The sequence below is a fragment of the Nerophis ophidion genome, linkage group LG11 (genome assembly GCF_033978795.1).
Source record: "Nerophis ophidion isolate RoL-2023_Sa linkage group LG11, RoL_Noph_v1.0, whole genome shotgun sequence".
NCBI lineage: Eukaryota > Metazoa > Chordata > Actinopteri > Syngnathiformes > Syngnathidae > Nerophis > Nerophis ophidion.
The window spans coordinates 41,015,436-41,033,401 of NC_084621.1; the positions used below are offsets into that span (position 1 = coordinate 41,015,436).

General features: G+C 40.0%; 1 protein-coding gene across 1 annotated transcript in view; it reads left to right on the plus strand.

Moving 5' to 3' along the window:
- The first annotated feature begins 1,794 nt into the window (after positions 1 to 1,794).
- The window catches only part of LOC133562098 (NF-kappa-B inhibitor delta), a 41,499-nt gene continuing 25,327 nt past the window's right edge, over positions 1,795 to 17,966 (plus strand). Inside the window, 2 exon segments of the mRNA XM_061915978.1 lie at positions 1,795 to 1,917; positions 17,442 to 17,572. Coding sequence (XP_061771962.1) covers positions 1,902 to 1,917; positions 17,442 to 17,572 — 147 coding nt within the window. The 5' untranslated portion in view covers positions 1,795 to 1,901.

Genomic DNA, 17,966 nt, shown 5'->3' on the forward strand with positions numbered 1-17,966 from the left:
ATTGTACAAGAAAAAGTAAACCTTTGTGTAAAATTATGATAAACGTTGGAATTTTATACAATAACAGTCGCAGTTTTACAAGAAAAGTTTAACATTTGGGCAATTGAATGAAATTTATTCGAAAAAAGTCTAAATTTTATGAGAAAACTTTAAAATGTTGGCTATATTATAATAGTAATCGGAATTTTAATGGCTAAAATGACAAAAGTCATCATTTTACTCAAAAAAATGTCATTATTTTACAAGAACCACAAAAAAATGGCAATATTGTGATAAAAGTCAGAGTTTTATATGACAAATAAGAAGGAAGGCAAACTAGTTGTACAAAAAGGAAAACATTTTACATTTCCAAAAGGGTAACAAAGAGCGATGGGGCAAAAGTGCACACCATGGATATTAACCCAAACAGTTTCTTCAGTGGTCGGCGGAGAAAAAGCCAGGACGCACTAAGCGCAGCAAAAGTCCTCTTTAAAACAAGGTGGCTTGGAAATAAAACACAACAAAGTCAAAATTAACAGGATTTAAGAAAAGGGCAACGTACCAGGTCAGATGAATCAAAGCAGGCACATGTATGTGCAGGGTTCAGGAAACGATAACCAGCAAGGTCAAGCTGAGAGTGACAAGCCTAAATATCGGTGAGCTAATTGTAAGCAGGTGCGCCACAAGGTCCGCCCCTTGCCGAGGACGAATCACTAAAAAACAGTTGCAGACAAGGAGAAGGCAGGAACAAACCAAAAAACACAACACATTTTGCATTCAAAAGTAATAATTTTACATTAAAAAGATCTGATTTTACGAGAAAATATTGCAATACTACAGAAACAGAAATAACATGAGAAATTGTTCCCAATTTTATAAGAAAAAAGTTGACACATTGTGAAAAAAAGACTGCTTTTAGTTAATATTTGTTTTTTTTGTGAATTTTTTGTCTTGTTATTTCATATGTTGACCAGAGTGGGAGCACGTTTAAAAATCGACACACAGTCAATTTGAAAAATCCCTCTTCTTTTGGGATCACCCTAATTTTGGAAGATTTCACCACCAGGGGTGCAAATGAGACATTCTCTATTATTTGCAATGGTTGTGTCATGACTTGGACGATGGTGTGGTTTGTTTTCCCGTGGTGCAAAGCGACGTGAAGGTAATGACATATTTTAATTTTACTATAAACAGGAACAAACAAAAGGCGCTCTCAGCGGAGGTTCAAAACTTGGCTATGAAAACAAAACTTGCACTAAGGCAAAACTATGGCCATAAAGCAAAACTTGCACTATGGCATGAATAACAAAAAACTTACTTGGAACAAGAAAGGAGCATGGATCATTGGCATGGATAACAAGTGTGTGTCGAGGGTGAGTAGAAGCTGATGTTGCCAGGCTGACTGTCTGGCAACCACAGGCTTAAATAGGTGCAGTGATGACAGGTGCGTGAGTCGTGAACACAAAACAGGTGAAAACTGATGGGTTGGCATGGTGACAAAACAAACAAGAGTGACCAAAAAATCCAAAACAAAATAGAACGGGACCACAAAACATGACAGGTTGTCCTTATTGGGATAATGATTTATGTCCAAACTTGTTCACATATGGGAGGTACTTTTCCTTGTTGATGTCTCAAGAAGGGTAGAAATACAAGGACACACACACACACACACACACACACACACACACACACACACACACACACACACACACACACACACACACACACACGTGCGAGAAGGAGGAGTAGACACCCACACATGGGGGCGGTGATGATGATCAGCATGCTTCATGTGTACAAGCAGGGCTGAGTTGACAACAACAAAGCAGAGGCAGACTTAAGACCAGCACACATCACTCACCGCACTGCAGGCTGACTTTGCCGTTGTGTGATCCCCGTCACTTCGAGACCTCAGAGACATGCACTTTGATAAAGGTGAGTACAACTTTACTGCTACGGGCATTCGACATGACACTTTCTTGGAATGATTGACGGATGCTCTCCATTGTTTTTTTTCCCCCATCTTTAAAACATACCAGCCAATGATGTCTACCATGTAATGTCTGAGTTTCTTTGTTTTCGGAAAGACTTGTGGTGACGTCAGGGCTTCTCCGTCCACTTTCTGACATATTTGATCATGCATGTTGATAGTGTTTTAGACCACAGAATGAGGAACTTGGCACAGTCTTTCTGTGAGAGACAGCGAGGCCAGAAGAGAAAGGTCTCTGGAATCCCCAACCTGACACCCACGCACACATGAGTCTGTGTCCAGGGCTTTCCACATTGCCCTCATTTGATTACAGCACAGGTACAGAAGCCAGTGGAACTTCCAAAGCCAAACACAACCCATCTACTTAACTTGACCTAACTTAACATTTTTACCTGTCGCTCAATTATAAAGAGACTGTTTAATAAAAGTCAGATAAAGTCAAACTCCAGTTCGTGGTACATCAACCTAAGAGTGTTTTGAGATAAGAGCTGTGTCCCAGCTAATTGTTATGTTTTAAGTTCCATCCATCCATCCATTTTCTACCGCTTATTCCGTTTCGGGGTCGCGGGGGGCGCTGGCGCCTATCTCAGCTACAATCGGGCGGAAGGCAGGGTACACCCTGGACAAGTCGCCACCTCATCGCAGGGCCAACACAGATAGACAGACAACATTCACACTCACATTCACACCCTAGGGCCAATTTAGTGTTGCCAATCAACCTATCCCCAGGTGCATGTCTTTGGAAGTGGGAGGAAGCCGGAGTACCCGGAGGGAACCCACGCATTCACGGGGAGAACATGCAAACTCCACACAGAAAGATCCCGAGCCTGGATTTGAACCCAGGACTGCAGGAACTTCGTATTGTGAGGCAGATGCACTAACCCCTCTGCCACCGTGAAGCCCATGTTTTAAGTTGCAACCTAAAATTTGATATTCAAGTATCCACTAATTGGTCTTGCAAATGTCAAAGTGAACCCCATAAGTATCTGGTCTTACTTGCTAGTAGTGTTGTCCCGATACCAATAGTTTGGTACCGGTACCAAAATTATTTCCATATTTTTCAGTACTTTTTTAAATAAAGGGGACCACAAACAATTGCATTATTGGCTTTATTTGATCAAAAAATCTTAGGGTACATTAAACATATGTTTCTTATTGCAAGTTTGTCCTTAAATAAATTAGTGAACATACAAAACAACTTGTCTTTTAGTAGTAAGTAAGCAAACAGAGGCTCCTAATTTAATCTGCTGACACATGCAGTAACATATTGTGTCATTTATCATTCTATTATTTTGTCAACATTATGAAGGACAAGTGGTAAACAATGAATTATTAATCAACTTGTTCATTTAGAATAGAATAGAATAGAATAGAATAGAATATGATAGAAAGTACTTTATTGATCGCTGGGGGAAATTCAGCACCACAGTTGGCTCACAAGAGACAATAATAATAATAAATAATATAATAAATAAAATGTATTATACATATAATATATGAATAATATAAATATATTATACATATATTCTACATTTAACTGCAGTCAAGAAGGAACAAATGCATTATACAGTTTTCTTTTACTGTTAATATCTGCTTACTTTCTCTTTTAACATGTTCTATCAACACTTCTGTTAAAATGTAATAATCACTTATTCTTCTGTTGTTTGATACTTTACATTAGTTTTGGATGATACCACACATTTTGGGTCTCAATCCGATACCAAGTAGTTACAGGATCATACATTGGTCATATTCAAAGTCCTCATGTGTCCAGGGACATATTTTCTGAGTTTATAAACATAAATTCTAAAAAAATGAAAGATGTTGTGATGCCAAAAAATATCGACGTAATCATAGTATCATCGACTAGATACGCTCCTGTACTTGGTATCATTACAGTGGATGTTAGGTGTAGATCCACCAATGGCGTTTGTTTACATTTTGACGCCGGTGAGCTCGGTGTGTAGTGAAGCAGGTTTAGCCATTCCTCGTCATGCAGGGATGATACTTGTAAGAAACTTGCTTTATTTGTCGCCATGGAGGCGAGGATTAGTGATTTAGAAGTAACTACATCACTACCGACTGGGGCTGGACTTTAGCCGCTAGCTAGCTAGCCATGTCTTAAAGCACCTCTTCCTGAGGGAATTTCAGTGTTATAACTTCATCTTTATCCTTAGTTTTTTGTTATGTACGTGAGGGGTTGGAAGGAGACGACAGTACGTAGGACTTAAGCTAGGCTGACCATATTCTGAAATCCCAAAAAGAGGACACATATATGTTACAGCTTATTTTCAAGGTGTTGAAATGACAGGAATCATAAATACTTTGCCGACCACGGCTAATTGTCTCCACCTTTTGGGACGTAAACAAAGAAAAATAAACACGCCAAGGCCGGGACTAGGTGAAAATTTGCCAATGATACTTGAACTTGCTTTATAAATAATATATTTATTTAAATAAAGCATTTTTTCTCCTCTGTTGACAGTATAACAAAATAAGTCACACTTATTTTATGTAACATTTACAGTTTTAGAAAAAGTACAGAGGTAGCAATATTCAAAATAACCTCTTGTATATAATATACACATAAATAAAGCCTCAAAACCGGTTAATTATATTTAAACAAAAAACAGGTAACATCCCATTCTTTAAAATGTCTCAGTCCAGTGGACAATTCTAATGTAAAAAATATAAATAATGCCTCAAAACATTTGAAACAAAAACAGATGTTCTCAGAGAATACACCATAGGTGAAGGGTATTTCACAAATCAGTTAAAACAACAAAAACAGAGGTAGCATTTCTGAGCCAATTATTTATGGCTTCTGTTAAAAAAAAAAAAAAAAAAAAAAATGCATAGTCAACATTTAAAACAAAAAAAAGGACCTTTCCCGGCAAAACTCGAACCAACACTTCCAGTCAACAGCGTCACTTTCCTATCTTCCCCGGAAGTCCCGCCCCCCAACCAAAGCCATTGGCTAACACCCCGTAGCCAGCCGCTACAATATTTACAGCTAGAATTTACCAACTCGAGTAATATACATACAGTAACTTAACCCTGGACGTACATTGGAAATACATGCAACCCTAATTCAAAATCCCGGACAATTGAGGCATTTAAAAAAACCCGCCCGGACACCCCCGCAAAAGAGGACATGTCCGGGGAAAAGAGGACGTATGGTCAGCCTAACTTAAGGTTACCAGGTTTATGGTAACCCTTTGATGATTGTGTGGAATGTGTATGCTACTCTAAGTGTTGGTTGCAGGATTAAGTGTAGAATTAACCATATAAATAATTCAAGAGGATGTTGTACATGCGTGATGGATGAAATCTTGGTCTGACCAAGTGGGTAGGCACAAGGGAGATCCGGGGACAGGCAGGAGGTCGAAGGCAGGCGGCAAGCAACAATGTCCGAGTCCAGGCGAGAGATCGAGGATCGAGGGAGGCAACAAGGCGGGTACTGCAAGGAGGACAAGGGGCATAAGTCAACAAGACAAAAAGGGACAAAAGAGGCGAGGACAACGAGAGGGAAGCCAATGACGTGAATGCTTACTACAGGAGTTAACAACGTTCCGGCGCGGATTCCAAGGAGTGATTGGTTCTTAAGCTGTCTTCCTGATTGCCGCCAGGTGCGATGATTGCTGACAGTCGACAGCTGGGCCGAAGCGTGGGCGTGAAGTGTGAGGCACTTGCGGGGGCGTGTCCTGGCATGCTGCCAGACAGAGTGTGGGATCTTGCTCTGGGAGAATCTTGGGTTCGAATCCGCGTTGTGACATTTTTACACCAAAATGCATCTATTCTCCCTTTTTTCTCTACACACTGTGTCTGCTTGTAAGTACTCAATGATTTTGCGCTGCCGAACATGCTCGTCTACTCGTAAAACAGCAATGACATGACATGAAAACAACGGTGGCGGACCGGTACTTTTCAGAGAAGGCACAGTACAGAATATGAGTCATTAGTATCGCGGCACTATAGTAATACCAGTATACCGTAAAACCCTTCTTGCTAGCATTAGCTTATAGCTAGAGATGGACATGGCTTTGTTTTCCAGGCATCATGGTTAGGAAGAAAGCAAGTGTGAAAGACATAAATTGAATTAAATAAATAATACAATCTAAGCGTATAACTGCTAGTCTGCACCATACTGAAGCAAAATTAGTTGATAACGCCAGCCAAAGGGGTTAAAATCATATTTAAACGGCAGACATTTACCCGTGAAAAAGGGGAAAAGGCTGCTGATGGTGTGTTTGACGGATAAGCCGCTGGAAGGAGGTAGCGTACAACTCCGCTCTCCAATAAAATTAATGTTGTTGTGTTCTTTTTAAAAGACATGTTACATGCGTAATGTTTTTTGTGGGGGGTGAGTGAAAAAATAAAATGGATTTAAATGATACAACATTGATTTGGGATATAAGTGTTTGGAGTCAGGAGCCTCGTCATAGAACCAATTCATTGATGAATTCATAAATCAAGGTACTACTGTGCTGCATTACACACCTGACAGTCACATAGTGTTAAAGTTAAAGTCAAGTTAAAGTTAAAGTACCAAGAAATGTCACACACACTCTAGGTGTGGTGAAATTTGTCCTCTGCATTTGACCCATCCCGTTGTTCACCCCCTGGAAGGTGAGGGGAGCAATGAGCAGCAGCGGTGGCCGCGCCCGCGAAACATTTTTGGTGATTCAACCCCCAATTCCAACCCTTGATGCTGAGTGCCAAGCAGGGAGTTAATGGGTCCCATTTAATAATACATTTTGTCACTCATGCCTTACATGTGCCCTGACAATATCTCATGAGGGCCTCTCACCAAAAGTCAACTGGGATAGGCTCCAGCTCAAGCCCTGTGCAGAATATGTAAGCGGTAGAAAAAATAAGAATGATTGGATCGATGAATTATTTAGCTCATATTGACCCTTTCCTATGTCCCAGTAAGTCTCTTTTATGCTTCTATGGTTATCATCACACTTTTCCTCTAGTTCCTCTACATGGTACTGACACACACACACACACACACACACACACACACACACACACACACACACACACACACACACACACACACACACACACACACACACACACACACACACACACACACACACACACGTTTGTTAAAACAGACTTGCAAAGTTTATATTTTGGATGCTCACCACGTTACAGCCTCAAAAGAATTGCTGATGTTGTCACATGCCAAGGCTGTTTAAATTAGGGATGTTCCAATAAGGGTTTTATGCTGCTGATTCCGATCATCCATGCGTGAGTCCGGCCGATACCAATACTAATACCAATCACATGTATTAATTGTAAACTCTTCACGGTGAGTGCTATTGACAATTGAACAATATCAACACAATGTTTAAACTTGTTTTCCATTTTCTTCCAATGTGCAACATGTTAAGCCTCGACCTCCAGTGATTATATTACTTGATAATGATACTTAAAATACAAAAGAATGCAGTAATGGAGGTGATTATTAAAAATCTTGTTTCCATATGAGTTGGGAAATTGTGTTAGATGTAAATATAAACGGAATACAATGATTTGGAAAACCTTTTCAACCCACATTCAGTTGACTGCACTACAAAGACAAGATATTTGATGTTCGAACTCATAAACTTTATTTTTTTTTGCAAAAAATAATCAACATAGAATTTCATGGCTGCAACACGTGCCATAGTAGTTGGGAAAGGGCATGTTCAACACTGTTACATCACCTTTTCTTTTAAAAACACTCACTAAACGTTTGGGAACTGAGGAAACTGTTTTATGTAGAGCTTCAGTCGTTCAACAGTAATCCGCTGTCGTATTTTACGCTTCATAATGCGCCACACATTTTCGATGGAAGACAGGGCCAGGAAAGTACCTGCACTATTTTACTACAAAGCCACGCTGTTTTAATCAATCAATCAATCAATGTTTACTTATATAGCCCTAAATCACTAGTGTCTCAAAGGGCTGCACAGACCACCACGACATCCTCGGTAGGCCCACATAAGGGCAAGGAAAACTCACACCCAGTGGGACATCGGTGACAATAATGACCCAGTGGGACGTCGGTGGGACAATGGATCCAACACAGTCGCGAGAGTCCAGTCCAAAGCGGATCCAACACAGCAGCGAGAGTCCCGTTCACAGCGGAGCCAGCAGGAAACCATCCCAAGCGGAGGCGGATCAGCAGCGCAGAGATGTCCCCAGCCGATACACAGGCGAGCAGTACATGGCCACCGGATCAAGAAGCAAGGGAGAGTGGGACATAGAAGAAAAAGAAAAGAAACGGCAGATCAACTGGTCTAAAAAGGGAGTCTATTTAAAGGCTAGAGTATACAAATGAGTTTTAAGGTGAGACTTAAATGCTTCTACTGAGGTGGCATCGCGAACTGTTACCGGGAGGGTATTCCAGAGTACTGGAGCCCGAACGGAAAACGCTCTATAGCCCGCAGACTTTTTTTGGGCTTTGGGAATCACTAATAAGCCGGAGTCCTTTGAACGCAGATTTCTTGCCGGGACATATGGTACAATACAATCGGCAAGATAGGATGGAGCTAGACCGTGTAGTATTTTATACGTAAGTAGTAAAACCTTAAAGTCACATCTTAAGTGCACAGGAAGCCAGTGCAGGTGAGCTAGTACAGGCGTAATGTGATCAAACTTTCTTGTTCTTGTCAAACGTCTAGCAGCCGCATTTTGTACCAACTGTAATCTTTTAATGCTAGACATGGGGAGACCCAAAAATAATACGTTACAGTAGTCGAGGCGAGACGTAACAAACGCATGGGTAATGATCTCAGCGTCTTTAGTGGACAGAATGGAGCGAATTTTAGCGATGTTACAGAGATGAAAGAAGGCCGTTTTAGTAACGCTTTTAATGTGTGCCTCAAAGGAGAGAGTTGGGTCAAAGATAATACCCAGATTCTTTACCGTGTCGCCTTGTTTAATTGTTTGGTTGTCAAATGTTAGAGTTGTATTTTTAAATAGAGGTCGGTGTCTAGCAGGACCGATAATCAGCATTTCAGTTTTTTTGGCGTTGAGTTGCAAAAAGTTAGCGGACATCCATTGTTTAATTTCATTAAGACACGCCTCCAGCTGACTACAATCCGGCGTGTTGGTCAGCTTTAGGGGCATGTAGAGTTGGGTGTCATCAGCATAACAGTAAAAGCTAATACCGTATTTGCGTATGATGTCACCTAGTGGCAGCATGTAGATGCTGAAGAGTGCAGGGCCAAGGACCGAACCCTGGGGAACTCCACACGTTACCTTAACGTAGTCCGAGGTCACATTGTTATGGGAGACACACTGCATCCTATCAGTAAGATAAGAGTTAAACCAAGACAGGGCTAAGACTGACATACCAATTCGTGTTTTGATACGTTCTAATAAAATATTATGATCGACGGTATCGAAAGCAGCGCTAAGATCGAGGAGCAGCAACATAGATGACGCATCAGAATCCATCGTTAGCAATAGATCATTAGTCATTTTTGCGAGGGCTGTCTCCGTGGAGTGATTTGCCCTGAAACCGGATTGAAAGGTTTCACATAGATTGTTAGACGCTAAGTGTTCATTTAACTGCTTCGCAACAATTTTTTCAAGGATTTTTTAAATAAAGGGAAGGTGAGTTTACCATGAGGTCAGGATCGAGGTTAGGTCTTTTAAGAAAAGGATGAATAACCGCTTTTTTGAATGCTAGGGGAACAGTGCCCGAGGAGAGTGATAAGTTTATAATATTTAGCACTGATGGACCTAATAATACAAAGAGCTCCTTGATCAGTTTCCCAGGAAGAGGGTCAAGTAAACATGTTGTCTGTTTAATTCCATTTACACGTTGTAACAATTCCTCTAATGTTATTTCCTCAAAACGAGAGAAACTATTTTGGAGGTCAGTATCCGCCGTATATACAATCGTGTCAGTGTTAATAGAACCCCGTTGTAGCTGGGACGCATTGTCTTTAATCTCCTTTCTAATGACTTCAATTTTCTTACTAAAGAATTGCATAAAGTCATCAGCTGAGTGGGTTGAGCTACTGGAAGGGGTCCCTTGTTGGTTTAGCGATGCTACCGTACTAAACAAAAATTTGGGATCGTTTTTATTACGGTGGATGAGATTTGAGTAATATTTAGCTTTAGCTAAGGTAAGCATGCGTTTATAAGTTATTAAACCATCACTCCATGCTTGATGGTGCACCTCAAGTTTAGTCGTGCGCCATTTGCGTTCCAGCTTTCTACATAATAATTTCTGAGCTCTAGTTTCTTCTGTAAACCACGGGGTGCGCTTTTTTGGAGCCTTTTTTAACTTTAGCGGTGCTATGTTATCAATGGTTTCGCGCAGGACGTCGTTAAAGTTGTTAGTGAGGTTATCAATAGAGCCCACATACTTTGGGAATGGTGCCATTACCGAGGGCAATAGGTCAGCAAGAGTTGTCGTTGTGGCAGCATTAATGTTGCGGCTGCTATAGCAGTTATTATTATTATTAGTTTGACGAACATGCGTCTGAACCTCGAATTTTATAAGGTAATGATCGGACAATACTTTAGTATACGGGAGTATCGTAACTTTAGAAACGGTGATACCCCTGACAAGCACTAGGTCTATCGTATTACCGTTGCGATGCGTGGGTTCATTTATTATTTGTGTGAGACCACAGCTATCAATTACAGTCTGGAGCGCTGCGCATGGTGGGTCCGATGGGGTATTCATATGGATATTAAAGTCCCCCATTATGATTATATTATCGGCGTGTGTCACTAGATCAGCAACGAACTCTGAGAATTCATTGATAAAGTCCGAATAGGGCCCTGGGGGGCGGTAGATAACAGCCAGGTGTAGAGGCAGTGGTGTGACAGACCTCATAGTAAGCACCTCAAACGATTTATATTTATTATTTATGTTAGGACTAAGGTTAAAGTTTTCGTTGTATATTAGTGCGACCCCCCCACCCCTTTTAAGCGGACGGGCAATATGCGCATGTGTAAAGTTAGGAGGACATGCCTCATTTAGTGCAAAAAAGTTGTTTGGTTTAAGCCAGGTTTCGCTGAGACCGATGACGTTAAGATTGTTGTCTCTGATAATATCATTAACTAACAACGTTTTAGGAGACAATGATCTTATGTTTAAAAAACCTATATTATAGGTAGTGGGCTGTTTTAGGGAGTTTTTGATCAGATTATCCGTAGTAGCAATATTAATAATGTTGTGTTTATTATGCCCAGTGCATTTAGTATAGTTACGACCATATCTAGGAATTGATAGGACAGGAATTTTCCGATTGTTTGATTGTTGCTGTGATAAACTGCACGCATCATGGTTAGCCACCTCAGTAACGGGAATTTTCCGATTGTTTGTTTGTTGCTTTGATAAACTGCACGCATCATAGTTAGCCACCTCAGTAAAACACATGTCCAACTCTGAAACACTCAAAGCAGAAAAAACTTGTTCTAATTTAACTGACTCCTTACCCAGACCAGTAGTCTCGCATTTTCCATTTAAATCCGGCTGCAGGATGGAGGAAAGTGGTGTTCTGTGGGGATTAGCCTTCTGCTTTGTTTTTAGCCCCGCTCGGCATCCGCGTTTCAGATCACACCGCTGGCGTCTGCTCCGTAGACGGCCCCCGCTGCTACTATACTCCCCTGCTTCACAGGCCGCTGGATGTAGCCGCCGACGTATTCCCATGCTAGTTAGCACGTTTAGCACGCACGCGTCTATCAGTCCAAAACGGCCCGATATGTCCACATCCAAACATTTTAACATGTGGCTTGGCATTGTCTTGCTGAAATAAACAGGGGCGTCCATGATAACGTTGCTTGGATGACAACATATGTTGCTCCAAAACCTGTATGGACCTTTCAGCATTAATGGTGCCTTCACAGATGTGTAAGTTACCCATGCCTTGTGCACTCTTACCCCCCCATACCATCACAGATGCTGGCGTTTGAATTTTGCGCCTATAACACTCCGGATGGTTATTTTCCTCTGTGTTCTGGAGGACATCACGTCCTTTGTTTCCAAATATAATTTGAAATGTGGACTCGTCAGACCACAAAACACTTTTCCACTTTGCATCAGTCCATCTTAGAATAGCTCGGGCCTAGCGAAGCCGGCGGCGTTTCAGGTTGTTGTTGATTAATGGGTTTGGCTTTGCATGGCAGAGTTTTAACTTGCAGTTACAGATGCAGCAACCAACTGTAGTTACTGACAGTGGTTTTATGAAGTGTTCCTGAGCCCATGTAGTAATATCCTTTACACACTGATGTCAGTTTTTGATGCAATACCGCCTGACGGATCAAAGGTATGTAATATCATCGCTTACGTGCAGTGATTTCTCCAGATTTTCTAAACCTTTTGATGATTTTACGGACCGTAGATGGTAAAATCCCTAAATTCCTTGCAATAGCTCGTTGACAAATGTTGTTCTAAAACTGTTTGACAATTTGCTTACAAAGTGGTGACCCTCGCCCCATCCTTGTTTGTGAATTACTTAGCATTTCATGGAAGCTGCTTTTACACCCAATCATGGCACCCACTTGTTCCCAATTAGCTTACACACCTGTGGGATGTTCCATATAAGTGTTTGATGAGCATTCCTCAACTCTATCAGTATTTATTGCCACATTTCCCAACTTATTTGTCACGTGTTGCTGGCATCAAATTCTAAAGTTAATAATTATTTGCAAAAAAAAAAAGTTTATCAGTTTGAACATCAAATATGTTGTCTTTGTTGCATATTCAATTGAATATGGGTTGAAAATGATTTGCAAATCATTGTATTCCGTTTATATTTACATCTAACACAATTTCCCAATTTATATGGAAACGGGGTTTGTATTAGAGGATTGACATTTATAATCTGCAATAAAATGCATGAATCCGCAAAGGCGATCACATACTTTTTTCCCATAAATTGGGCGAGACTGATTGATATCAGGAGTTTCATGATTTTTTGTGGTTAAACTTAGTACGGTGAAAATCTCTGAGCCACTATATAGAAGCTCTCACTGTTTTATTTGTTAGAAATTTCACTAATTGATAAACATTTTTCAAACTTTTTTTTCCATTCCAGACTGCACTTTTTGACCAAGGTTGACATTTCCCTGCAAAGATCAAATGACTCAGACTCAGTGTGATATATTGTAGCACCTTCAGATCTAGATCACGAAACTCAATATTCTGATAAAGTGACCTTTACGTGGCTACATCAACCACACCGTGACTTATTGTGTAAGCAGTGTAAACTGAATCAGACTGGGTATGCAAATCCTCAACTCATTTGCAATTACTGTTCAAGAAGCACTTTCTGAACATGGGAAATGGACGAGACCAGACTGGGGAAGAGAAAGAGACATGGTTGTCCTTTCAGACGTTTAGTAGAAAGCAGTTAGGGCTCGTGAATGTGTCAGGGTGACACGTTCACGTGTGTCACACACAACAGGAAGATTGTGGTTTGTGTTTCTGTGAGCGTAACGGAGCACAGAAATATGTCATAGAAAAGAAGTGGTAATCCCATTGTGAAGGTTTTCTGTTCAATCTACCCGATTGAGCCGTCTCCCTACTGGAGGACACGTATCAGCTCAAACACAGAGTGGAAACTGTGCAAGACGTCTATGTGTGTTATAGGACATCATCATTGTTTCCTAGAGTTCTTATTTGCCTGCCTAAGGAATTTCCAGGACATAATCTTGTAATAACACTTTTTATACTGATGTAGTTCAACAGGTGGAGAAAAAGCCTAGATAGAGAGGACACTATGAAAATCAGCTTGTACCCTGAAAATCATCTTTTGCCTTGAAATTCAGATTCGCCTCGAAAATCAGCGTTTGCCTTGAAATACAGCTTTTACCTTGAAAATCAGCTTTTATCTTGAAAATCTATTTTCGTCTTGAAAATCAGCTTATGTCTTGACAATTAGCGTTTGCCTTGAAAATCAGCTTTTACCTTGAAAATCAGCTTTTGCCTTGAAAATCAGCTTTTATCTTGCAAATCTATTTTTGTCTTCAAAATCAGCTTATGCCTTGAAAATCAGCGTTTGCCTTGAAATACAGCTTTTACCTTGAAAATCAGCTTTTGTCTTGAAAATCTATTTTCGTCTTGAAAATCAGCTTATGCCTTGAAAATCAGCGTTTGCCTTGAAAATCAGCTTTTACCTTGAAAATCTGTTTTTGTCTTGAAAATCAGCTTTTATCTTGCAAATCTATTTTTGTCTTGAAAATCAGCTTATGCCTTGAAAATCAGCGTTTGCCTTGAAATACAGCTTTTACTTTGAAAATCAGCTTTTATCTTGAAAATCTATTTTCGTCTTGAAAATCAGCTTATGCTTTGAAAATCAGCGTTTGCCGTGAAAATCAGCTTTTGCCTTGAAAATCTGTTTTTGTCTTGAAAATCAGCCTTTGACCTGAAAATCAGCTTTTGTCTTGAAAATCAGCTTTTACCTTGAAATTCAGCTTTTACCCTGAAATTCAGCTTTTGCCATGAAATTCAGCTTTTGTCTTGAAAATCAGCTTGTATCTTGAAAATCTGTTTTTGTCTTGAAAATCAGCTTTTACTTTGAAAATCAACTTTTACCTTGAAAATAAATGATAAATGATGAATGGGTTGTACTTGTATAGCGCTTTTTTACCTTCAAGGTACTCAAAGCGCTTTAACACTACTTCCATATTCACCCATTCACACACACATTCACACACTGATGGAATGAGCTGCCATACAAGGCGCTAACCAGCACCCATCAGGAGCAAGGATGAAGTGTCTTGCTCAAGGACACAACGGACGAGACGAGGTTGGTACTAGGTGGGGATTGAACCAGGGACCCTCGGGTTGCGCACAACCACTCTTCCACTGCGCTTTTACCTTAGGGAATAAACCAATACACCTAAATTAACTTGCAGTTAGTAAAAAAAAAAAATTACAATTACATATTATATTTAGGTGTGTCCCGATCCGATTTTGTTATCAAATATCGGACTGGTACCAGCAAAAAAAAGTATCGGATGATGACTTGCATCTAAAATCTTCGATATAAGCTCTGATACAAGCAGGCTTGCAGCGTGTTTACTCGTGCATGCAGTTAACATTTAGATGTCCTCCATTAAACACACAAGTCTGATTTTCCTTGTAATTAAGTGAACTAATTTACAAAAGGTAAACATCGTCGGCTATAGGCTACTGACAGCTCGCAGCTACACAACAGCTAAGCACACAAAGACGTACGTAATAGGTGTCCTTAATTGGATGATATTGCAGTTTCGAACAACTCATTTGTCAAAATAAACATGAAATAGTTATTGTTGCATATTGTTTACATCTGGCCCTGCGATGAGGTGGCGACTTGTCCAGGGTGTACGACGCCTTCCACCCTATTATAGCTGAGATAGGCACCAGCCCCCCCCCGACCCCAAAGGGAATAAGCGGTAGAAAATGGATGGATGGATTGATGTTTACATCTGCAAAATATCCGAGGTGTGTTAGAAAGTATCCACCAGCAAACATATCTGGATCCTTCAACTTGCTGTGTCATACCCTTTATTTAATGTATTGTTGTGACCACTTAGGTATCACCAAAACGCAAATAAATACTCCACTATAAGAGCATTAAGTTGACAGAAGGTTAGTGTTTTTTCATACCCACAGCCATACCCATACCCATACCCATACCCGCTATAAAAGCATTAAGTTGACAGAAGGTTAGTGTTTTTCATACCCACAACCATACCCATACCCATACCCATTTTCTTCGAGTAAGTATAGCTGTCATGACGGGGACTCTGGTGGTGTTTGTTTTCCCGAGGTGCTAAGCGATTGGAGCGGACACGGCGTGAAGGTAGAGACATCTTTTAATCTTAACTCAAAAAAAGGAACAAACGAAAAGCGCTCCCAGAGGTACAAAAACTTGACTATGAAAACATAACTTGCACTAAGGCAAAACTATGGTCATAAAAACAAAAACTTGCACTGTGGCATGAATACCGAATAACTTACTTGGAAGGAGAAAAGGGGCATGGATCATTGGCATGGGTGTGATAGAGGGGGATCGAGGGTGATGTCGCCAGGCTGACTACCTGGCAACTGTGACTTAAATAATACTGTGGTGATTGGACAGGTGCGTGAGTCAAAACAAATCAGGTGCGTGACATGACAGGTGAAACTAATGGGTAACCATGGAAACAAGACAAGGGAGTGAAAAAGCAGGAACTAAAAAGAGGCAAAAAACCAAACAGGACATAACTTAAACAAAACATGATCCCAGACATGACAATACCTAATTAAACCTTTTCTAACATTACACACACCAAAATAATACAGGCTTGTATAAGGACGTACTGTGATTGGTGATGACATCGTATCGGTTTGATATCGATATTGGCCAACATTAAAGGTTCCAATATTGGTATTGTAACAGAAGTGAAAAGCCACATTTAAACTATCTATTGTACATAATTTAAACTTCAATATTTTTTAATAATGCAACAAATATTATATTATCATATATTTGTTTTTTTTTTGGTAAAAAAAACATGATAAAAAAATTGGTAAAATTTGGGGGACGCCGTGGCGAAGAGTGGCTGTGCCAGCAATATGTGGGTTACTGGTTCAATCCCCACCTTCTACCACCCTAGTCACGTTCGTTGTGTCCTTGGGCATGACACTTCACCCTTGCTCCTGATGGGTCCTGGTTAGTGCTTTGCATGGCAGCTCCTGCCGTCAGTGTGTGAATGTGTGTGTGAATAGGCGAATGTGGAAATACTGTCAAAGTGCTTTGGGCTCCTTAAAAAGGGGTAGAAAAGCGCTATACAAGTACAACCATTTACCATTTACCATCTGCTTGTCTTGTGATTTCAAATGAAGTTTTTCATTTATCAGATTGTATTTAAAAAAAAACACCACCAAGGTCATGGGCAATTGTGCAATAATACCATGAGACGATAAATGTACATCTAATTTATAGTTTACAATTCAATCCAAATAGAAGTCTGCACATTTTGGTAACGATCCGATACCAAATGAAAACCGGGTCATTAATACCGCTACTTTTTGACTTGAAGATTTTCAGGCTCATTAAAGGATTTAGACTTTAATTTGTTGATCATGATTACAATTGTAATAAAAGATGATGTAAAAAAAAAAAAATGGTATCAACAAACTTATTTGTGACTATGTTTCTATTAATTATGTAAACACAACATAATTAGATAGTGTAACACTAACACTGCAAGTAAGGAAGCGAAAAACATCCTCCAATGATACCATTTCATAAAATACTATATAGCTTGAGCAAAAAAAAAGTCAGAAAAAAAATAAGTAAACAAATGTAAACTATTGGATCTCATTTTATTGTGATTTATTACCTGGCTTTGTAAACAATATAACCATAAATAGATACATTGATTTACTAATGTCAACAGTGTAACAATATGAAAACCACCCCGACTGGCAAGGGTAAACTTAAGTAAATCTACGATGTTAAATTTTGCTTTCCAGCGCCAAAGGAGAAGCCTTGTTGCAGCCAGCCCACAGTGAAGGAACTGTTGGAGCAAAAAAGGAAGCGAGAAACATCCTCCTTGTCGACTTCCTGCCCCCCAAACCCAACCAGCCCTGTTGGTTCAAACATGGTTGCTGTAAGAAAACACAGCATGTCTCTCACTGTCATATTAAGAGTTTATTTCATGACCATTAAATGTCTCCACTTCCTATCTGCAGATGTCTGCATCAGAGCCGTTAGCCTTTTCAGGTAGGACTATTTGTTTGTTTGTCAACAAATTAGTAACATTCATAGTCAGTGGACTATTACAGCAAATATTCTGCACCATGTCAGGGAAATAGTTGCTCTGCTGGTAACCACTGTCAAAGTACTTAAATAGACATTTCAACAGTAAAAAGCATTTAAACACTTACACTGTATGCAGGATCACCCCAAGATAAAATGGGACCTTAAGCAAAATTGTGTTTGCGGACCTCCACGAAAAAAACAAATTAAAGTATCAGAAGATATCGGCTTGCAAAAGA